A 24,222-nucleotide genomic window follows, 5' to 3' on the forward strand; every position below is an offset into this window, starting at 1 on the left:
TGAGGTCCTCTCTTTGATCAGAAGAAGAGTTCAGGCATTAACATAGTTGAAGGAGAGTGGCGAGATTGTGTATGAAGAGAAGTGAGGAAATAAGACAAAACACTGGAAATATTCAGAAGAAGATAAGCTGGTTGTTGCTCATATTAGTGCCATATGAAGACAAGAAAGCCACTATTCAAGGGAAAAATTGGATGACAAACAAGACTTAAGTGAAGACCTGACTATTTATCGTTTATTTAAGGAATTTCAGAGGCAACGTGAAGACACTAACATCACATACTGCTTCTATGCAAAAGTCTTTAAAGACAAATTCCCCAAGCTAAATTTTCATCGTTTGTCAAGTGACACTTGCTCTACTTGTGACCTTCTTAAAGCCAAATTGAGGTGTGATTTTAGTAATAAAGGCAATAAACTGAAGCTAGAATGCCATCACTGAAAAGCAAAGAAAGCTATGACTTCCATGAAAGCTGACACATTAAAGAGTCAAGGGCCTAACTCGGAAGTATGTACAGCTGCATTGGATTTGCAAAAAGTGATTTGTCTTCCTTCGTTAAGGCACAGCGAAATGTACTTTTTACTACAGCTCTCAAATTACAACTTTTGCATTCATGTTGGTGATAAACCGGTCACATGTTTCTCTGGCATGAGGCCGTATATGGTGGGGATGGGAATGAAATTGCTTCCTGTGTGCACAAAGCTTTTACTTTGACATCTCTTTGTAAAAAGAAACTAATAATGTGGAGTGACAACTGCTGTGGGCAGAACAAAAACAAGACGATGTTTCTTTGGGTTTACCTTACAGCAAAGGATTACTTTACGGAAATAGAACAAAAGTTTTTGGTGAAAGGACACTCTTTTATGTCTTGCGTTCATGATTTTTGCTCACATTGAGAAATGAAAGAGGCTAACTGTGTGTGCAGTTCCAAAAGATTTAGTTCACCTCATCACTGAAGCTATGCGCACACCACCGTTCATAGTGACTGTTGTGCGAGAAACAGATTTTTATGACTTTTAAGTCAGCTGCTGAAAAATATATGAATCTCACCAGTGTGCATATTTAAAAAGCACAGTGGATCAGACTGACTGCTGAATGGCCTGGGGTACTGTAAGTTCGGTCAACTCGTAGTGAAATTGAAGAGTTCAAGGAATATTACATCTTGAAGAGAAATGTGAAGCCTTCTGATCTTCAACATGTGCACTACACCACGAATGTAGGCTGTCTGAGGGAAAGAGAAGGCATTTAGCTAAAGTGATACCATTTGTAAAAAGGAGAATAAGTGGTTTTTATGAGAAACTGATGAAATGAGCGAAAATTGACATGATGACACTTGTATCGTTATTTATGTTAAACCCATTGCAAACAGAACATTTCATTTTCTTCAAATTTTGTATCTTTTGTTCTTAAACCCATTAACACAGAATAAAAACACATGTGTGGCAAGAAACCTGTATAGTTTTTGTGTTTGTATAGTGATCCCCAACTTTTATACTGCTTTCGTTGAAGTGCTATATACATTTTGTTGATTATCTTTAAATCAGTTTTTTGGTGCTTGGCCCATTATTTACTTACATGACACAATTATATAATATAATACAGTTGTGAACATTCTCAAAATGCATAGGTTAGATCATTTGCCATTCTCTGCTGGCAGTTGCCTTATATCAGCTCATTTTTGAAAGACACTAATATCCATTATTTATTAACACATCTTAGTACTAATATCCATTATTAATTAACACATCTTAGTGTGCCTTACAAATTTTGTACCTTTGATTTTTCAGTTAAAAGAAATGTACGTGGAGACGACAGATTGTATGTTACTAAACAGAATTCTGGATTTAACTTCATCAGAGGATTGTATCAAGAGCAAGTGGATCCGAATGTGGAAGTCAGCATCAGCATAGATGGAATGAGGGGCACAGTGCTCTTAACTAGTGACTGTGTTCCACAGGGAGGGTGAGTTGTATGCTTCAGAAAATCTCCTTTGTTCTTTGTCATCTTGCTTGGGAATTTAATATTACTCGTACTATAAGCAAACTTCTCTGAATGAGACTTGAACTTTTGCACTAATTGGGTGTCGAATTTTCTTTTAACAAAGAAGGTTGTTAAAGAAATTGAAACAAACCAAGTGATACTAAGGAATTAGTGAATACTGGTTGGTCAAGAAAGACCTTTGGGACTACTACACAAAAATAACTTTTGTCACGCAACTAGTATGTTTCTGGCCGTTAAGGTGAAAACACTCAATGCTAAAACTGTCATGGTTTCTGTTTTTTATTGTAATGGATGCATGCATATATGCTACTGTATATTAAGTCAGTAATGCTACATAATATAATGGTTTGTGTCATGATGCCATCAGACAGGCGTAAATTATGAGTTATAGAAGGGCTGATTTTGCCACCTGGGGAAAAATTACAGGGAATGATCACTTACAGGATAAGGTGCAAAAAATGTCATACGGATGTATGGCTGGAAATATACTACCACAAAAAATTAAAAAAAACACAAATTTTGTTAATTATTTTTTACTTTACTCAAAACATACATTTTAAAGAGAGACTGATGTGTAAGTAATGTCCTGAACCTGAAAATATTGAATAGGGCTTTCATTGTGAAAAGGCACATTTACTACCGAGACATAAATTTACAAGTTAAGTCTAACTGGAAAATTTAAAGCATTTATGGAATCTGACAGAACACTTAATTAAAAACAATAAATATTTATTCATCATTTTAAAATGTTAAGTACCAGACTAGGTTACAATATTTTCAAAGGGGACACAAAGTTCCACTCCCCCTCAGTATTGTGAGAGTTAAATAATTAACTGCTTCACTTTAAGCTTAATTGGCAGTATAATGAATTAGTCTGTGTGTCCACAATATGTTGAATGATTCCTAACGTGGTGTCCTAAATTATCCTGTGAAATTTGCACATTTTGTTTTTATTGTGTTAGGCTAAATTATTTTGATCAGATATGCACTCAGTAAAGTGCAGGTCATGGAATGAATGAAAGTAACAAGTAAGTGTATAATTGAGATTTTACGTTGACAGGCACCTAAACAGGATTAAGAGTGTCGGTAACTTTCAAATGATTCCTTCTATGTACATCTTCATCTGTATTCTGCCAACCACCCTGAGGTTCATGGCAGAGGGTACGTCCCATTGTAGCAGTTATTAGAGTTTATTCCTGTTCTATTCCTGTATGGAGCACAGGAAGAATGGTTGTTTGAATGCCTTTGTGCGTACAGCAATTATTCTAATCTTATCCTCATGATCCCTATGTGAGTGATACATAGGGGTATATATTTCTAGATCATCATTAAAGCTGGTTCATGTAACTTATTACTAGACTTTCTCAGGATAGTTGGTGTCGATCTTTGACAGTCTTCCAGTTGAGTTCCATCAGTATCTCTGTGACACTCTGCCATGGATCAAACAAAGTGGTGACCATTCGTGCTGCCCATTTCTGTATACATTCAATATCCTCTCTTAGTCCTATTTGGTATGGGTCCCATACACTTGAGCAGTATTCTAAACCTGGTTGGTCACATGAGTGCTTTGCAAGCTCTCTCCTTTGTACTCTACCAATAAACTGAAGTCTACCACCTGCTTTACCCACAACTGAGCCTATGTGATCATTTCATTTCATATCCCCATAAATAAAGTGTTACACCCAGGTATTTGTATGAGGTAGCCAGTTCCAATAGTGACTCATTGCTGTTACCGTTATAGGACATTACATTTTTTTCATTTTGTAAGTGCACAGTTTTACATTTCTGAACACTTAAAACAAGTTTCCCATCTTTGCACCACTTTCAAATCTTATCAAGATCTGACTGAATATTTATACAGCTTCTTTGAGACAATACTTCGGCATAGATAACTGCATCATCTGCAAAAAGCCTGATTTTACTATGAATATTGTCTGCAAGCTCATTAATATACAATATGAACAGCAAGGATCCCAACACACTTCCCTGGGGCACACCCAAAGTTACTTCTATGTCAGAAGATGATTCTCCATTCAAGATAACATGCTGCATCCTCCCTACCAAAAAGTCCTCAGTCCAGTCACAAATTTCATTTCATACCCTGAACTACCATACTTTTACAATAAGTGTATGTAAGATACTGAGTCAAATGGTTTTTGGAAATCAAGAAGTACTGAATCTGTCTGACTGCCTTGATCAGAAACTTTCAGTATATCATGTGAGAAAAGTGCGAGTTGGGTTTTCTCCTTCTTAGGGGCTAATAGAATACACATACACCTGTGTGACTAGTTTTTTAATGTACTTTTTGTTTTAGTGATACTACTCCTCTTTTGCAACTGTATTTTTATTATGTAACAATATTAAGAACATTGCCACTCACCATATAGTGGAGATGCTGAGTAGCAGATAGGCACAACAAAAAGACTGTCACAAATAAAGCTTTCGGCCCCTAAGGCCTTCGTCAAAAATATACAACAGAAAAACACGCGCACACACACACACACACACACACACACACACACACACACACACACACACCTACAAGGTGTTGGCTGCACGTACAGTACCAGTGCTGTATTTCTACAGCTGGGCTAATTTGTGGTGAGGGGGAGTCTGGTGTGTGGTTAGAGGTAGTGAGAGGTGGAATGCAGAGAGGGGTGTTGGAAGTATGTATCTAGCAGCTAAAAGGGAGGCAGCCAGTTACCTGCCACTAGGAATATGGGAAGTCAGGATGGCGAGTGCATGGGCTAGGTATGGGATGCAGGATTGGTCGGAGCTGTGGGGAGCGACATATGCTGAAGGTGACATTGAGACCTTCATCTGGGAGTTGGTGACAGGATGGAGGAAGGGAAACTGTTGGGTAGAGGGTGTGGGAACAGTGGGTTGCCAGAGATTGAGACCAGGACAATTATGGGAGCAAAGAATGTGTTGCAAGTATAATTTTCATCTGGGTAGTTCACAGGAGCTGGTAGTGGAGGGAAGGATCTAGATGGCCCGGGTTGTAAAGCAGCCATAGAAATTGAGAATGTTACGCTCAGCAGCACGTTGTGCCATCGTGCGGTCAACTTTGTTCTTGGCAGCAGTTTGGCAATGGCCATTCATCCTGGTGGATAACTGGTTGATAGTCATAACAGCATGGAAAACTGAGCAGTGTTTGCAGCAGAGTTGGTATATGATGAGGCTGCTTTCCCAAGTGGCTCAACCTCTGATGGGAAAGTGTAAGCGTATGACAGAAAAGGAGTGGGAAGTGCTGTGTGGGTGAATTCGACAAGTCTAACATCTTGGTGTTCCACAGGGATATGTATCAAGAGTTTGGGATTGGTATAGAAATGGACTAGGATGTCATATAGGCTAGGCAGGTGATGGAATACCACTTTTGAAGGGGTGGAGAGGACATTGGGGAGGATGTTCCTTATTTCAGGACATGATGAGAGATAATCGAAGCCTTGAGGAAGGATAAGGTTCAGGTGATCCAGTCCTGGTTGATACTAGGTGACAAGGGAGGCCCTGCTTTGTAGCTGATTGTTAAATTGTTACACTTTTCATTTGAGGGAAAGGTATACAAATAAATCTGTGGCACAGCCATGAGAACCTGCCTGGCACCCTCCTATGCGACCTGTTTAAGGGCCGTGGAGAGAAATCCTTGTTAGCCACACAAAACTTCCAGCCCCTAGTTCTGTTTGGATTCATTGGTGATATATTCATGATCTGGACTCAGGGCCAAGGCAACCTATTCCCTCACAACCTCAACACCTTCTCCCCCATCTTGTTCAGCTGGTCTTCCTCAACTCTATATGCTACCTTACTAGACATTGACCTCCATCTCTCTGATGGCTCTGTCCATATATCTGTTCACATTAAACTCACTAACCATGAACAGTACCTGCATTTCAACAGCTGGCCATCCCTGCCACACCAAAAAATCCCTCCCACACAGCCTACCCACCTGTGGACAAAGTATCTACAGTGACCAAAACTTCCGTGACCAGTATGCTGAATGCTTCACAAAGACCTTCACAGACAGGCACTACCTCATAAACCTAGATTTCTCCTGACATATGCTCACACATTTCAAGCCTCTCATGCTGCCCACAAAACAGCTACAGAGTTTGCAAAAACAGACATAATGTCTTATGGGATAACAGCAATCAGTGATTTTATAATGTTACTTTAAATCCGTCTTGATTGCAAACTTTTTTATTATTCATATGACCGGTTTCGGTTCATTCAGAACCATCTTCAGATCTGATATTTAAGTTACAGGAGTAACCCGTCCAATTCAGCAACTTTCACATGCTACGTCACATGTGACGGGTTACTCCTGTAACTTAAATATCAGATCTGAAGATGGTTCTGAATGAACCGAAACCGGTCATATGAATAATAAAAAAGTTTGCAATCAAGACGGATTTAAAGTAACACAGCTACAGAGGCGTGTGCCACTCGTCACCCAATATCACTCTGGAACAACTGAAGCACATCTTTCATTAGGACTTTGTTACTCACTATGCCCTGAAATGATCCTCCCCACCTTTCCAAAGCAATGTTCCGTCACCCACCCAACGTACACAACATCCTAGTCCATTCCTATATCACTCCCACTCCCAACCCCTTGTGATAGATCCCTATGGAAGAGTGAGGTGCAAAACCTGTTCAATCGATCCACACACCACTTCCTCATCATATACCAACTCTACTGCAAACACGGCACAGCTTTTCATGTTGGTTGCCAATCAGGATGAAAGGTGATTGCCAAACTGTTACCAAGAACAAAGTTGGCCCACCTGGTGATACAACATGCAGCTGAGCATAACATGCTCAATTTCAATGGCTGCTTCACAACCTGGTCTGTCTGAATCCTTCCCTCCACCACCAGCACCTCTGAACTATGCGGATGAGAAATATCCTTCCAAAATATCCTTCACTCCCATAATTGCCCTATCCTCAATCTCTGGTAACCCATTGTCTCCACACACTCCACCCATCAGTTTTGCCTTCCTCCATCCTGTCACACCATCCCAAGTTCATGTCCCAATGTCACATTCAGCTTGTGGCTCCGACAACTGTGCATTCCATTTACATACATAGCATGACTTCATGCAATAGTAGTGTCGGCATGTGTGTTTATTTTTACTCTTGCTCAAAATGTTATTACTCTGAAAGCTAGTGAATTTTCTTTCTTTTTGTGTGTGCTGGGTGATAACTCAGCACTTCTGCTTTTCAGCGAGTGGTCTCCGTTGATCCAAAAGTATATCATTTGTCAAATTAGAAACAAAAACCACATGCAACGAAACTTGGACAAGAGGTTGCTGCAGTGTAACCTGTTGCCATGGCACACTCCTTCAAATTTGTCCATCATTTCAAGTATTGTAGTGCACATTGGAAAATCAAACATGATTTGAAAACATGCTATTTCCAATTGTGATTAGTGTGAAATCAGTTACGGAAAACAGATTTTCTAAAAGTAGACTGATTGTGATCTAAAATTGTGATTTTTATGAAAATAAAGTTTGAACTTACTGTGTAGAAATTTAGAAAACAGTAAGTGACGTATATTTTATATTGGAATACCATATGTTGCAAAGTTGTTGTGATCACAGTTTCATGTGTATCAAGCCTTTAATCAATGGAGATATAAGAAGCCATAGTTAAAACTTTATTCACAGTGTGATTTTTATGGCTATTTTGCCTCTGTTTATGTAGCAAATTTAGCCCATGTTGGAAGTTAGACCCCTGTTCTGAGGGGGTGGGGGGTGGCGTGGGGTGGGGGGCTTAAAACATGTTCTTATGAATGAGACTGCTTTTCAATTTAATAGAAAATGGTATTTGTAAAAGAAATGTTTAATATACCTTATTTTCACATAAACCATTCTATATTTCGGCAAATTTGTAGATCATTGGAAAATAGTTGATGAATGAAATTTTGCATTCCACATCATTGTGCTGTCGACCTGTTGCATACTGTATTAAGTTTCATGTCCAGCATTTGTTCACCCTGTGAGATGTAAGATTCTGAAGTTTATATATTTTATGTGCCATTATTTTTGGGCCCAACTTTTATTCAAAGTATCTAGCATTGTTAGCCTTAATTGGATGATCAATAAACTTTTTTTGAGGTTGAAAACATGGTCCTTCCATTGAGCCCTGTTTAGAAAGTTTCACAGAACATAATTTTCTGCAAAATGAGGTCAAAAATACTGCGTTTTTGACCTTACGCATTTTTGACCTTTTTACGAAGTCTTCAGCTTTGCGCTTAATTTATTCAGTCTCGGAAAGTGAGAACCGTGTCATGTTTGGTTACTACAAACCAAGTTTCGTGTTCATCATACCTTCAGTCCCTGAGATATAAGTAGCCCAACTTTTTTTTTCGGCACCGATTTTTCGGTCAATTTTGTGGCTGAAGATTGCTTGTAAAAATTTTTTCATTCTTATATTAAGGTAACACGTACAGTTGTACAAGATGGCCAGATTTTATTTCTGTCACAAAATATTGCCCAAGATATAACAGGTCAGTTGTCGGAAATTCATGCTCACTCTGTGCAGAATTGACATGAATATCTTGGCCAGTATTGCTTCAGAGAACATGGAACTTAACCATTGTTCATTGGGGATGTGCAAATATTCACATGAAATTTCAACAAAATCCCTGATGTTCAGGCAGGGAGGCTGAGATGAGTTGACATGGAATTTCTTTCAAGATATTTAATGGAACAACAAGACTGTCTTGTAAGAACATCACCTATGAAGCTTGCCCACAAAATGGAAGGGTCCTGATTTCAAATCGTGGGGCATTGCGCACAGTTTTAATCTACCATGAAGTTTCATATCAGCACACACTCTGCTGCAGAATAAAAAATCCATTCTGACATCATCTACTTGTTTATGCCAGTTGCCCATGTAATGTCACCAGTCACCACACTGGGATGTGCTTTATTCATTGCTCTGTCCTTTATATGTATTTAGGAAAATAAATAAATAAATAAATAAAATTTGCATAAGGAATGTGTTTTGTAAGTTTTGCCCGTGAAGACCAAAAGTTACTTTTGATGAACATACCTCAAACAAGATTATATTTGAGGGAGTGGATAGAAACTCATAATTTTTTACATTTAGCTGGTGATTCAAGAGAGTTCCGGAGATATTTCAGGGTTGTGTGTGTGGAACCATCCAGTGCTTAGACAACATTGACTACTCAAACGCATGTACTCTTTGTTTTTTGCTGATATCTACATATTTTTGCTGCAGTCACACAATTAAATACTTAGTCCATTAAATACTATTTGTGATTGGCTACACATATCATTGACTCATGGTCAGCAATTGTCTCCCAGGTTGGCTTCTGACGAACTCGACTGCAATGTTACCATAGTTGTGACACAGTAGTTGTTCATGTCTGGAGAACGAAAAATGCTAGGTTCAAAGAGTTTACACATCAGGCTGAACAAGAGTGAGAAAATTTAGAGGGATAGTAATAAATGCCAAATAGTTAATGTAAATGTAAGAAGTTCATTTTAAAATACAGCAAAAGAATGGGAGGAAAAATAATGACAATAATAAAATACTCATTTAATATAATTTGCAGTGTTTAACACACAAATATTGCATCCATATATTAGATTAATGACTGATGATCTTACGTGCTGCACAAATTTGGCGCTGGTTGTCCACATTTCCAGACAATGCTCTAACCACAAAAATTATCTAATTGTTCCATGCAGCATTGTTCAGTGGTTAAGAATACTCTCAATGCCAAAAAGTTTGTGTTTAGTGCAAAGATGTGATTATTTTGCTCTGGACATTGTTCAAGTATCTGTCATCAATTTTACAGTCAAGTATTTGCTGATCAAATATTGCTTCTCTACAGGTCTCTAAACTCTCCTGTGGTCGGTCTAAGCACCATAAATAACAATGAAGTATATTGGTAAGTCACCTCTCAGAACATTTTTACAGTTTGTATTTAGTAGTTTTGTTTTGTTAATGAGACATTTGTTTTGATTTTAGTGTGAAATTCAGAGATCCGAAGTATGCTGATACTTTCATCTTCCCAGCCAAAAGATTGAAGGGTGCCAGGTAAGATTTATAATTAATATGCAAAATTTCCTGCTTTTCAAGGGAATAGGTAACATTTGAAAATTCATAGAGAATTAATAGTAATGAGTGGATAATTGATGGAACCAAAATGAGTTTGTCTGCTTACATAACGTAATAGAACATTTAAATTACAGTTGTAAAATTACCCATTGCTACAGAATGGAGACTTGTAAAATTGACCTTGATGTCTGGTGTTGATATATGCTGAGGACAGGAATACATTTGTATTTGGCCTAAATATAGTAAGAAACGTTCTGGCAGAATATAAATAATTTAGAAGTAAAGGAGACTCACCACATGAGTTGTTGATAGGTAGACACAAAGAGGAATGGGAACTTTGCTAACTTTCAGAAGTAGAATGCACCTGCATTATGCTGACTGGACACACATTGCTGGGATTGCAGGTGGAGTGGGGTGGTGGTTGTGTTGGATGGGGTGGTTAGAGGGAGGAAGAGGTGCAAAGCAGGAGAATCTATTGGGTATAAGTAGCTAGTGGCTCAGAGTTCAGAGGGACATGTGCAGCGTAGGATTGCAGGATGGAGACGTGGCAGCTGTACTTCCTAGGTATGTGATACATGGGTACCAGAGATGGTGAGGTGTGGCAAACAATGAAAATGATGTGGACAGGAAGGGGGTGACAGGGATGACGAAGGGAAAACTGTTGGGCAGGACATGTGGGGACAGTGATTTTGTGGAGATTGAAGGCAGGTGGATTATGGGAGCAAAGAGTGGGTTCGAAGGATAAACCTCGATTACTTCATTCAGAAAAGCTGGTGCAGGGGGATGGGGTGGGGGGGAGGAACCAGATAGCATGGGCTGTGAACTCAAGTACGTTGTGCCACTGGGTATTCAGTTGTGTTCTAATACACAGTTTGATGGTGGCCATCCATTCTGGTGGATAGCTGGTTGGTTGTCATGTCAACATGAAATGTGTGCAGCAGTTGTTGTAGTGTTGCCAGAAGGTGACTGATTTCTCAGGTGATCATGCCTCTGAAGGGAAAGGGTAAGCCTGTGACAGCACTGGAGTAGGAATTCCTGGATCGCTGAATTGAGCAGGTCTTGTGTCTGGGTCTTCCACAGGTATATAAGAATGAGAGTGGCATAGCGATGGACTGGGATGGTGTGTAGGTTGTATCAGTGACTGAATACCATTTTAGATGGTGCGGGAAGGATCTTGAGTAGAATGTTCCTCATTTCCGGACATGGTGATGGACAATTAATTCTCTAGTGAAGGATAGGGGTTTTTTTTGGGGGGGGGGGGGGAGGTGCTCCTTTGTAGCTGGTTGTTGTTGTTGTTGTTGTTGTTGGTGGTGGTGGTGGGAGGAGGATGATTAGGAGTGTGTGAGGATATGACAGGAAAAATGTGTTTGGAGACTATGTGTCGGGGGTAGTGCTTGTCTTTGAAAGCCTTCATGAGACCTTCAACATACTGGGCAAGGGAATTCTTGTCACAGGAGATACACCATCCATGGATGACCAGGTTGCAGGTTGTATGGGAGGGCTGGTGTGTGTGTGTGTGTGTGTGTGTGTGTGTGTGAGAGAGAGAGAGAGAGAGAGAGAGAGAGAGGACAGTGGAATATTGAATTGGGGAAGACCAGGTGAAAGGATTGGAGAGAAGGTGTTGAGGCTGTGGAAAAATAAGGATAGGGCTTTTCAGCCCTAAATCCAGATCATGAAGTTATCACCAGTGAACCTGAACCAGACAAGTGATTTGGGGTTAGGAGAGGCTAGAAAGGTTTTCTCTAAAAGGGCCATAAACAGGCTGTGAAATGTTTCCTGGGTATCCCTATGACACTTTTGCTGAGTAATGCAATATTTTAGCTGGAGGGTAGACTTCCCTAATGTCAAAACACCTTTTTCTCATCACTTGGTCTTGACTTGAAAACCTCTCTTTCTCTCTCTACAGATTAGCATCCAGCTATACCATATAAGTTTTATATAATTGATTTCTCCTTTTCGGCAGGCTGCTGAGTGCTGAAAACTTGACAATAGATTACATCTCTCCATACTACTAAATGAGAGAATTTTCTTCTTCTGTAAACCACACATAATATAACAAATTTTTGCACAGAGGCAACATCACACAGTTTTCTGTCTGCTTGACAAGTGTACCTCAAATACCTTCGCAACAATCAGAGTTACAGTTCACAGCAGACCCTACTAACTCAAACTTCTTTTGATCTGTGACTTTTTCATGCATGTTCACAGCTGTCGTTTTTTCCATGGAGGCTAGTGCAACTCCGAGGTGAGGGATTTTGCACAGAGAAAACACTTAAGACTGGCAAGTGTGGCCAAACACGAGCTGCCGCCAGTGCCGCCCCATCAAGTAGCAATGCTGTCTCCATTGCCTTTCAGTTAACAAGCACATACAGAGAAACTGCATGCTTAACATACGTGTCATGCTTCCACATTACATTAAATAAATGTTCTTCAGCAGTAGATGTTCATCATTCGTTGATCCCAAATGAGCTGTGCAACACAACTCTTTGACAAAGTGGTATGTTACACTATATATGCCTAGTGCTAGATGAATGATGTCATTGTAAAATATACCGTATACCATGCACATGCGGAAAAGTTTATGTCGGAATGACTGGATGATCAATCAACACCAGGATCAAAGAACATAAGCGACATTGCAGGTTGGGGAAGGTTGAGATATCGGCTGTGGCAGAGCACGCACTGAGTGAGACCAACCACGTAATAAAATTCGCCAACACGGAAGTTCTGGCTGTAGAGAAGCACTATCACATGCGCTTGTTCATAGAAGCTGTAGAAATACAAAAACATGTGAAGTTTCAAGAAGAAAGAGGAAAGCCTTAAGGTATACGGATCCTGGCTTCCCGTACTGCAGCAAACGACCATCGCAGATAGCAAGAGGAGAACTGCACTGCAAATGACCGCGGAGAAGCCCTCGGACATTGGCATGCCAGGTACATATAGTATGTGGCCACAAGCTCGGCTCCAGTTCACCACTGGCAATGGAGGGTGAATCTTTTACAATGCCAGCCACTTGTGCTGGCGAAACTTCAGTAAAATCATTAGATGAACGTCGGCCGAAGAACCCGAGACAGAAGCCAATAGGCAGTTTGTCAACAAGTGGCCAAAAAGCCTTAACAATTTTGTAAAATCTACAAAACTACATAATCATTAAATGGAAAGATATTGTTAGAAAGTTCTTAAGTAAGCCATTACACCTAACAAGTTTATTAAGTATTAGTTAATGCATTCACATTTATAATATCTCTTTCTTTTCTTTTATATGCACCACGAGTTTCAGTTCTAGAGATTTATTTTTCAGTTTATATAACATACCACCACTTTTATGTCAATACATAATCTCACCTTGTTATTATAAACTTGTAAATCTATATCTGTTTCTGCTGAAGACATCATCAGCTAGTAACATGTATATTTGATGTTCAGTCTCTTGCCGCATAAAAGGAGTAACATCTTTGCACCTCTTATTTAATCTATCTTAGACTAAACTCCATTATGAAAGCGTAAATTAAGAAGAAAAAGACCAAAAATTATAAATATCCCCAGTACATTTTTTTTTACAAGTACACTATATGGTACTTGACCAAACCCATATAAAAGCTTACACCATGCTTGAAGGTAGATCCTTCTTAGTTTGCCCTCAAGTCAGCACCTCCTATCAAGGAATTTGGGACACATCCTTATGCCATCATTTGGCTTCACTCCCTTTCTGACATTGAACACAAGGAGTTGCATACTTCTAACCAGCAGCAAACACACATTGTCCTACTTACTAAATTCCTCATTTTGGCATTATTGCTAGCATGCACAAAGCTCAGACACATTCCTCCATATCTTTCGTGTAGTATCTGCTCTTACAAGTGAACTACTAAAATCAGTAAAATGAATTATCCCTTGCAACTTGGCAGTCAGTCAAACAGATTGTTGGCATCTTAACTCTGTAGGCACTGACCATACACTACCTTCCACAGAAAACCAACTCCTATATACACTGTGTGATCAAAAGTATCCGGACACCCCCAAAAACATACGTTTTTCATATTAGGTGCATTATGCTGCCACCTACTGTCAGGTAGTCCTTATCAGCGACCTCTGTAGTCATTAAACATTGTGAGAGAGCAGAATGGGGCGCTCCACAGAACTCATGGACTTCAAACTTGGTCAGGTGATTGGGTGCCACTTGTGTCATACATCTGTACATGAGATTTCCACACTCCTAAACGTCCCTAGGTCCACCGTTTCTGATGTGGTAGTGAAGTGGAAACGTGAAGGGACATGTACAGCACGAAAGTGTACAGGCTGATCTCGTCTGTTGACTGACAGAGACCGCCGACAGTTGAAGAGGGTTGTAATGGTAATAGGCTGACATCTATCCAGACCATCACACAGGAATTCCAAACTGTATCAGGATCCACTGCAAGCACTATGACATGACAGGGGGGAAGTGAGAAAACGTGGATTTTATGGTCGAGTGGCTGCTCAGAAGTCACACATCACGCCGGTAAACTCCAAACAACTCCTTGCTTGTTGTAAGGAGCATAAACATTGGGCAACTGAACAGTGGAAAAACGTTGTGTGTAGTGATGAATCACAGAACTATCACAGCACAGGCCTACATTGATGTTTTAAGCACCTCCTTGCTTCCCGCTGTTGAAGTGCAATTTGGGGATGACGATTGCATCTTTCAACACAATCGAGCATCTGTTCGTAATGCATGGCCTGTGGCGGAGTTGTTACACGACAATAACATCCCTGTAATGGACTGGCCTGCACAGAGTCCTGGCCTGAATCCTATAAAACACCTTTGGGATGTTTTGGAACGCCAACTTTGTGCCAAGCCTCACAGACCGAATCGATATCTCTCCTCAGTGCAGCACTCTGTGAAGAATGGGCTGCCATTCCTCAAGAAACCTTTCAGCACCTGATTGAACGTATGCCTGCGAGAGTGGAAGCTGTCCTCAAGGCTAAGGGTGGGCCAACACCATATTGAATTCCAGCATTACCAATGGAGGGTGCCACGAACTTGTAAGTCATTTTCAGCCAGGTGTCCGGATACTTTTGATCACAGGGTGTACTTATCTAAACTCCTGTCCCAATATATCTTCTTTATACTCTCCTTTTAGTGTGGGTCATCCTTTCCTTCTGATTCACTCGTACACCCAGTCATTTCCTTAATTTATATTTGGGTACACTGCCGTGTCTAATATTCTATCCTCCCTGCTACTTGAAACTTAAAATAACAATAACAATAATAATAATAATAATAATAATAATAATAATAATAATTCGACTAAGTCCTGTTGCTTAAATTATATTTCAGAGGCCTGAACCCATGCTGCTAGTAAATTGTCACACTCCCCTGTGATCCCAGTCACTCTATTTATTGTTCCTGTTTACCCTGTTGCTGACGTAACTAACGTTATGAAACCAATCGCGCTTTTGAAATAAGATAACTATACAGCTGCAGCCTTGTTTTAATTCAACATGAAGTTTTTTAGCTGTGGATATCAGTTAAATAAATTTTGTTATTGTTGTAATACTTCAAGTGTAGTAATTCCAATGTCTGTTTCTCTTGGATACTGGAAGACCAATACTTCTTTTAAATTTCTCTTGAAATTCACTCCAGGAAGAGAATTCCTTCAAATGAGCTGTTCCATTCAGTGGCTCTCCTATCTAAATAACTTAAAACAAAATCAATTCTTTTATTATCGTCCCAGCATTTCTGTAACGATCTCGAAGACACTCATAAGAAATATGTGGGGTGAACATCGCCTTCCAGCTTAAATATAGGAAATTGTTCAGATGAATTCATTCCTCCACCTAAATTTAATTCATCGAGTAGTTCAGGTGAAAGCCAATTACTTTAGTTAAATTTCTGTTCAGTTTTCCTCGTTGGTTTTATTAAGTTCCTCCCGAAGCTTATGTACTTCCCCTTCTGTTTTTTAAACCAACTGTGAACAATGGTGTACTGACTGTGATGAATGCATCATTTCTTGTATCTTTTGAGTAATTAATTAATGTACCCATTCCTCCAAAGTTGCGAAAGTCGAGCCCGGCGATGCCGTTATGTCCGTGTCTTTACCCTGCTCTAACATGTGTAACCATAACTGCAGGTCTAAGATCTGTCTGTTTACTTATGTCACCTTTTTACAGTTAATTTTTTATTTGTTTTACATTCTGATGTACCTCCTTAACCTCTTCCAAAACGTAATTATTTACAAAATCACATCGTTAGTTTATCTTGGATGTGCAACTCTTCTTGTAAAGTGGTTTACATTGTTTGAAAGTTAGTTGTTTTTGTATTTATCTTGTTTCTCCTTAGGAGATTCCTGGATATGCTGTTCGAGACTAGCAATCGTGGTATCTTCTGCATTTACATCTGTAATCAAAGTGTCAATCTTAGCACTGAGCTCTGTGTTTAAACTAGCCTTTGCAACATCTAGCTTAATACTGATATCTATTTATAAACTTCTCAACATGGTTTCGTTTATTTGTTAAATAATATGCTCTGTGAAAGATCTTTCCAATCAATAAGTGCTAACAGTAAGAGTAAGGTGAGACATCTAAATAATGTGCTGCCTCAAGGCTCAGTATTTGCTCCAGTCCTGTTCAACCTATACATTTTGAATATACCAAATATGACATCTACAAAATTTACGTATGTTGATGACCTTGCCTATGCCTCTCACTGTAAGCTTAGAGAGGAAGACATCAACATCTTAATGAGCTCACAGAGTTGAGGACATACTTTTCTGACTGGAGACTAAGCCAAACAGCATCAAAACTGAAGTGTTGTGCTTTTGCCTCAATAATGAACAAGCACGTCTAAAGCCCCAAGCATACTTCAACATTAACTCATTTCGCTGTAATCCTTTCCCAAACTATTTAGAGATAACAGTGGACCAAACACTATCTTTTAAAAAGCATCTAGAAAACCCCACAGCAAAACTTTACATGAGTGACAATGTAATCCATAAATTTTCCGGTACCACATGGGCGGCGAATGCACCCATCCTTAGAACACCAGCACTTAGACTTTTGAACTTGGTTGCCAAATATGGGGTTTCAGTCTGGTTAAACAGCCACCATGTGAAGAAGATTGACACCAATCTGAATGAGACCATGAGACTAATTAGTGGCTGTATACAAAGCACTACCTGTTTTGAGCCATATCGTCCCCGTTCCTCCTCTCATGTTCGCAGACAGAAAAGATTAGTTAAGTAAAACACAAAATTGTAGCTAACCCTGCATGTTCCACTGCACAGTGGCTTGGGTAGTGCTGCTCTGCAGAAGCTAAAATCTAGATCTCCCGCATTACCACTTGCAGAACTACTTTTGATGGACAGTTTCAAAATTAATGACATGTGGAGAGAATATTGGGAAGCCCTGAAACAGGGTAAAGCTTGACCAGTATTGACCCTGTTCCACCATAAATAGGAAATGAACTGCCTCACCACGCATGGAAAATGCACAACAGAATAAAAGAATCACATGGCATCTACCCTGACTCATTTTGAAAATGGTGAATAACCAAATCACTGAGCTGCGACTGCGGAGAATCTCGTCAGACTGTTCATCACATTGTTACTGAATGCCGGCTTACAACATATCCAGGAGAAAAATGATTTCTTTGAAGCTTCAAACTCTACATGGATTAATAATCTCAACTCTAAAATAAATTTATATACACACTGTTGTTACGTTCTGCTTTACGTTTGTGGTTACATTGCAAAATTTTATCACATGGTTTTATACCTCTTGTTTCATATATTACACCAAATGCATGTAAACCATACACAGAATAAATAAATAAAACGAGATCTGTACTTACAAGGAGAGGCCCCACCGATGGGATCAACTTTTAAAAACCATCTATGGGCACCTGTGTGCATGTAATTAATGAAAAAACAATTCGGAATTTTGTGTGACGCTTTATAGCATTAAAAAAAGTGTTTGTGTGGTATAATGGACGGGATGATAACCTTAGATGCAAGAGGTTGTGGGTTTGAATCCCATCAGGAGCAGTGAAATTTTCATTTCATTTTTAACTCTCTATCGAATTTTCTTTTTATTTTTAAATCTTTATCGAAATGACTTCAATCATCATATTCTTTCAGTTAATTGATTTAAATATATTTTTTTAAAATTTCCATTCCTTTGTCACATAATTTTAATCATAATATCAACTTCTTCATTTGCTCTCATTTTTTATTCCTATTATTCTTTTTCCACTTGAAATCTCAGTTTATGCACATTGGCTAATGAAAAATACATTTTTCACGCAATTGCACATTCAGTGTAAATAGATTATTTCATCTTGGTTTTTGACTGATAGATCAGAGTTTTCTATTAATTGAAGATAATAACAGATAAATATCATTAAAGTCTAGCTAAAACAACTTTTCTCACGGTATTAACTAACATACAAAATGCTGATATTTTTTCCATCAGTTACTCTCAAGTGAGGGCCCACCAGAGTGAATGACTGCAGGTTGTAATACCTGGGATCTTAACTTGCATCACCCTATATTTGGTTTTAAAAAGTTGATCGCACTGTTGGGGACCTCTCCTTGTTAAATCAGTCTTTGCAACATCTAATGAGTTGTCTGCTAGCCCAGTATTCTAAACTCAACAATGCAGATTTCTTTTTGGCCAGCCACTCATTCCTAATTTCTCCCAAAACACAGCACTGCCCCAAACACCTTATTTTGGTTCAAATAAAGCCCACTCATGACTTGTAGCTGTGCTAGCCACGGCGAGTTGCCGGTGCTTAGCAGGGTGGTTGTGGTGGGAGGGCTGTGACAAAAGTTACCAAGGCTGTGGCCGATGCTGCTATTTGATGTGGAACGGATGACTCGAAAACAGCCATCTGCTACTAGAATCGTCAACCTTCCACATTGTCGATTCATATTTTATTCTGTGTTGTTATTGTTGTCAAGTAATTTAGTAGTGAATTTTTGACAGCTAAATTTCTTCTTCCCTTTTCATATATCGCTAAAGAATTTAAAGTTCTCTTCTCAACAGCTCAACTTCTCTTCTCAACAGCTCAACTCAGTGTAAACTTTTCTCAAATGAAATGTTATTGATGACTGCTGCAAGTAATCTTTGCAGTTGACATTGCCAAGGACAACTCACTGGAACTTACCATGATGAAAATTACTAATTTAGTTCAAGTATTGATCAATTTTATTCATTTTATGGTGCCAAATTTTTGCAGATTCACCATTTTGTGACATAGTCAATTGAAATGTTTCCTGGGTATCTCTATGCAGTTTTGCTGAGTAATGAAATACGTTAGCTGAAGGGTAGGCTCCTAATGTCAAAACGCCTTTTTCTATTTACCTGCATCTTTACTTGAAAATATCTCTCTCTCTCTCTCTCTCTCTCTCTCTCTCTCCCTCCCTCCCTCCCTCTCTCTCTCTCTCTCTCCCTCCCTCTCTCCCTCCCCCTCCCCCCTCCCCCTCACTCCCTCCCTGCCTCTTCCCCCACTCTCCCTCTGGAAATCAGTGTCCAACTATACCATTGTACACCTCATATCGCTGATTTCTTTTCCTTTTTGGTTTGCTGCTGACTGCTGAAAACTACTACTTGAGAGAATTTTCTTCTTTTGTGAACCACATACATTGTAACAACTTTTTATACTCAATAAACAACTTAAAATTCTTTTTCATGCATTGTCACAACCGTCTTCTTCCATGGAGGCCAGTGCAACTCCGAGGAGGGGATCAGCTGCACGGACAAAACATTAAGAATGGCAAGTGTGGCCAAACGCGAGCCACTACCAGTGCTGCCCCATCCAGTAGCAATGCCATCTCTGTTGCTATTCAGTTAATATGCACATACAGAGAAACCCCACACTCAATACTTGTCTATTCCAAACCACATTAAATAAATGTTCTTCAGCAGTTGGCAATCAGCATTCATTGTTCGTAAATACAGAGTACAACACTTCCCTTTAACCAAGTGGACATAGGAGGGTGCTATGCAGCTGCTCGCGGCTGTGTTGCATATGGTTGAGAATTGGTTTAGGAAGTGGTATTTCTGTTATGAGAGGCTAGGCTTTGAGGAGTTGGTTGGAGGTGTCGATCGATAAGAGCAGATATTCTTTAAGCGGGAACATAATAACCAGCTGCAGTGGGGAGCCCAGGTTCGTTGGGTCTGTGGATTTTGGGAAGCACATTAAAGATTCTAACCTCTTCCTTCACCATCTCTCTGACCATCCTCACCCCATTTGCCTCTTGGATCCGTATTAGTCACTATTGATATTACTTATCTATACACCAACATCTCATATTCCCAAGGCCTTCCTGCTATTGAGCACCAGCTCCTCCAGTGTCCTTCAAACTCCAAACCTACTACTTCATTCCTTGTATACTGTAACAGCTGTATACTTACATGCAGCTGCTTTTATTTTGAGGAGAAGGTGTCACAGCTATGGGCACCAGCATGAACTGAGCACTGCGTTATCACCTGTGTTAAGTAGGCTGCATATGGATGTCCTGGGCCAGGGTTACCTGAGCAGCATGCCTCACTCTGTGCTGAATATTTCCAGAGTGTTTTTCGCAATGTCTCCTTAAGTTTTCTAAGATTTGTCTTTGCCGAGATGAACATTATTGCAGATATAAAAATTAATTTCTGTGTTTCAAGCTTCTATGTGACTTTATAACTGTTTCAGATCCTCAGAGATGTAAGTACAGCATTTTGTTTCATAGTTTCTGATTCAATTTTGGTAACCCATCATGAAAATTTGTATCCCATTCAGATTCTTTGGATTCAGAAGAACTATCAATAAAATCTCTTGTTGATACATACCACTGTTGTGTTGCATCTGCTGATGTTGGTGGTTTGCTTTCAGAATCTGTGGACGAGTCATCTGCTACAACAACATAAAATAATTCATCCTCGTTGTTGTTCTTTGCATTTCCATGATCTTGTCCACAGTGGAACCACAAAGCACTTTTCCACTGTGCAGCTACAATGCCTTGACATTTGAAAGTCGAATGTGGCAATACAAGATCACAACAGACTAAGTATCTGAACACAACTTAGCAACCAGAAATGTGAAAGGTTGCTGAGATATGATGCAGAAATTCTGTTGTATAGCTCATCAACAACAGTCAGTTCTGAATAGCAGTGCTTCTGTACTTGTCATTAGTACTCAGGTGTCAGCAAGGAGACCAGGGTGAACTTTTCAATAGTGCTGAAGGATAACGGAAGAGCCATACTTAAACTCATCAGTAGCACGTGGGGAGTAGCAGAGCATGATGCTTTAATTTGTCAACAGCAGTCGAAGGGTTAAAAGATAAATGGAGAACATTTTGTTAAAAACTGGCAGATATAAAAGTATTTGTGATTAAGGCTCAAATGCATTGTAAATCATGCCCTAAAATAATTGGCACTACATCAAATATCCAACACTGCTGCGGCCGGAAAAAGATCCTGAAAGAACCCAGGACAAACGACGACTGAAGAGAATCATTCAACGTGACAGGAGTGCAACTCTTCCACAAATTGCTGCAGATTTCAATGCTGGACCGTCAGCAAGTGTCTGCGTGCAAACCATTCAAAGAAATATCATCTATAAGGGCTTTCGGAGCTGAAGGCCCACTTCTGTACTCTTGATGACTGCATAACACAAAGCCTTGCGCCTCACCTGGGTCTGTCAACACCAACATTGGACTTGTGATGACTGCAACATGTTGCCTGGTTGAATTGTATCGAGCGGATGGACATATACTGGTATGGAGACAACCTCATGAATCCATGGACCCTGCATGTCAACAGGAGGACTGTTCAAGCTGGTGGAGGCTCTGTAATGGTGTGGTGCGGGTGTAGTTGGAGTGATACAGGACCCCTGATACATCTAGATATGACTCTGACTGGTGACATGTATGTAAGCATTCTGCCTGATCCACCTGCATCCATTCACCGTCCACTTTGGATTCCGACGGACTTGGCAAATTCCAGCAGGACAGTGCAACAGCCTACTCACCCAGAATTTCTACAGAGTGGCTCCAGGAACACTCTTCTGAGTTTAAACACTTCCGATGGCCAGCAGACTCTCCAGATGTGTACATTGTTGAGCGTTTCTGGACAGATCTGCAGGATTCACGGCATCAGTTCCCTCCAGCACTACTTCAGACATTAGTTGAGTCCATGCCACATCATGTTGCGACACTTCTGCATGCTCGCGGGGCCCCTACATGATATTAGGCACGTGTACCAGTTTCTTTGGCTCTTCAGTGTATGTGAAGCCTACGATAATTTACAGTCAGGATCCTGGCAAAAAACATATCAGAAAATTCTAACATGTTTTTCTCATTGAAAGGATCCAAACCCTCCACCTACTTATAAGACAAAACTGAAGACAGCAAACAGGACAGCTGAATATTAATTTCTGCATTAGAAAATGTGTTCCCACATGTGCAGATGACCATGCCAGTGTTTGACTGTCATGTGCCCCCCCCCCCCCTCCCCCCCCCCCCCCCCCCGCCGCCCCTTTTCATGTCAAGTACATTAGTCATCTTTTGTAGGTCGTATTATCAAGAATCTCTCACAGGGAATAGTCTCATGTAAGTGGAAAAGAGTCCAGGTCACCCATTTTCAAACAGGGTAGATCTGGGGAAAATAAACCACTCGTGTGAAACACAACTTGCTTGGTTTCTACGTGACATCTTGCAAACATGAGGTGCAGCTTAACAGCCTGTCTACTTTCCTAGGTTTCTGAATGGCTTTTGACATTGTAACATATTGTTGACTAAAAAGCAAGATACAGCCAAACAGTGTGCTTTTGTGGATACATGATTGCCTTAGTGAAGAAATCTATGCCTTGGGAGTTCTGCTGTGTCTGCACAATGGTTTGTTTAGTCCACTGAAAAACTGACCATAATATGAAAGGACACACATTTGCACCTAGAGATGCACTTGAAAAGTTCAGACAACCTCTCACCTGTAACTGACTGATGTGTGGCACATAGAAGCACTCAGCAGAGTACAACATTTACATTAGCTTTCTCTAATGTGAGCACACACAACCGCACAGATGCCCAAATGCCAACACTAGTGGCTACATTAGACCTGACCTTTCATTTTTGGTTGTTGAGGACAATTGGCTGGGTAGTTGAGGTCAGGGAGGGTGTAGGGAAGAATGCACGAGGTGACAGGCAGATAGTGGCAAGCTGTGAGGCAGGTCTTTCAACAGTTGAATCAGCAGCTGCATAAGACAAATGGAGTCCAGAGGGTATAATTTACAAAAGGTGGAAAGGGGAGGGTGGGAAGGAAGGAGAGAAGGAGGGAAATGAAGGGGAAGACAGGGAGGGAAGAGAAAAAGGGGGAGGAATGGAAGATGGTTTGGAGGGGGGGGTAGAGAGGGAGAGGGGGGGAAATATGTCTACATGGGATGGGGGGAATGTCATAACAGAAGGCAGTACGTGATATGGACAGGGAAGGAGTGGTTGAGAAAGAAGAGAGAAGGGAAAGGTAAGATGAGTCAGTGAGAAACATGTTAGCGGAGGTTTAGGCCAGGAGGGTTGAGAGAGTGCAGGATGTGTTGGAGAAAGAATTCCGACCTGTGTTCTTCAGAGAAACTAGGGTTGGAAGGGATTATCCAAATGGCTTGCATAGTATGAAAGTCTGTATGTTGGGGTGCACAGCATGTTCGACAACTGGATGGTCTAACTTGCCACAATCTGATGGTGTCCATGCATGCAAATCGACATTTGATTATTTGTCATGTCCACATAGAAGGCTGTACAGTAAATGCAGCATAGCTTATATATAACATGGCTGCTTTCACATCTGGCTCTGTCTTTTATATGGTAGGAAATGTCTGTGATGGACTGCGATAGGAGGGTGTGGATGCTTTGTGTCTGACAGTGATTCATATTCCCCACCTAGCATGGATGTGGACATGTAAGAGGTACTACGGGTGCGAGTGGAGGCTCCAGGCTGTCTTCATAAGGGAAATCGCCACCGAACTATGCATGTCATGTGGCGCCATCCAGTTTGCTGCTGAGCCTGTGGCCCAGACTTGTGGCATGGCTTATTGCTAGGTGTACTTTGCAGCTATTAATTGTGAGCCATTGCACAGTCAGGCTGACTCACATTGTTTTGTGGTCCCAAATGTTCACAGATTT

At 40.2% G+C, this 24,222-nt stretch overlaps 1 protein-coding gene across 1 annotated transcript in view; it reads left to right on the forward strand.

Annotated features, from left to right (window-relative positions):
- The window catches only part of LOC124804798 (5'-3' exoribonuclease 2 homolog), a 431,320-nt gene that overhangs the window by 167,210 nt on the left and 239,888 nt on the right, over positions 1 to 24,222 (forward strand). The window contains exons 14-16 of the mRNA XM_047265135.1: positions 1,783 to 1,957; positions 9,861 to 9,917; positions 9,998 to 10,066. Coding sequence (XP_047121091.1) covers positions 1,783 to 1,957; positions 9,861 to 9,917; positions 9,998 to 10,066 — 301 coding nt within the window. The remainder of the gene's footprint in view (positions 1 to 1,782; positions 1,958 to 9,860; positions 9,918 to 9,997; positions 10,067 to 24,222) is intronic.

This window comes from Schistocerca piceifrons, chromosome 1 (assembly GCF_021461385.2).
Source record: "Schistocerca piceifrons isolate TAMUIC-IGC-003096 chromosome 1, iqSchPice1.1, whole genome shotgun sequence".
Classification (NCBI taxonomy): Eukaryota; Metazoa; Arthropoda; class Insecta; order Orthoptera; family Acrididae; genus Schistocerca; species Schistocerca piceifrons.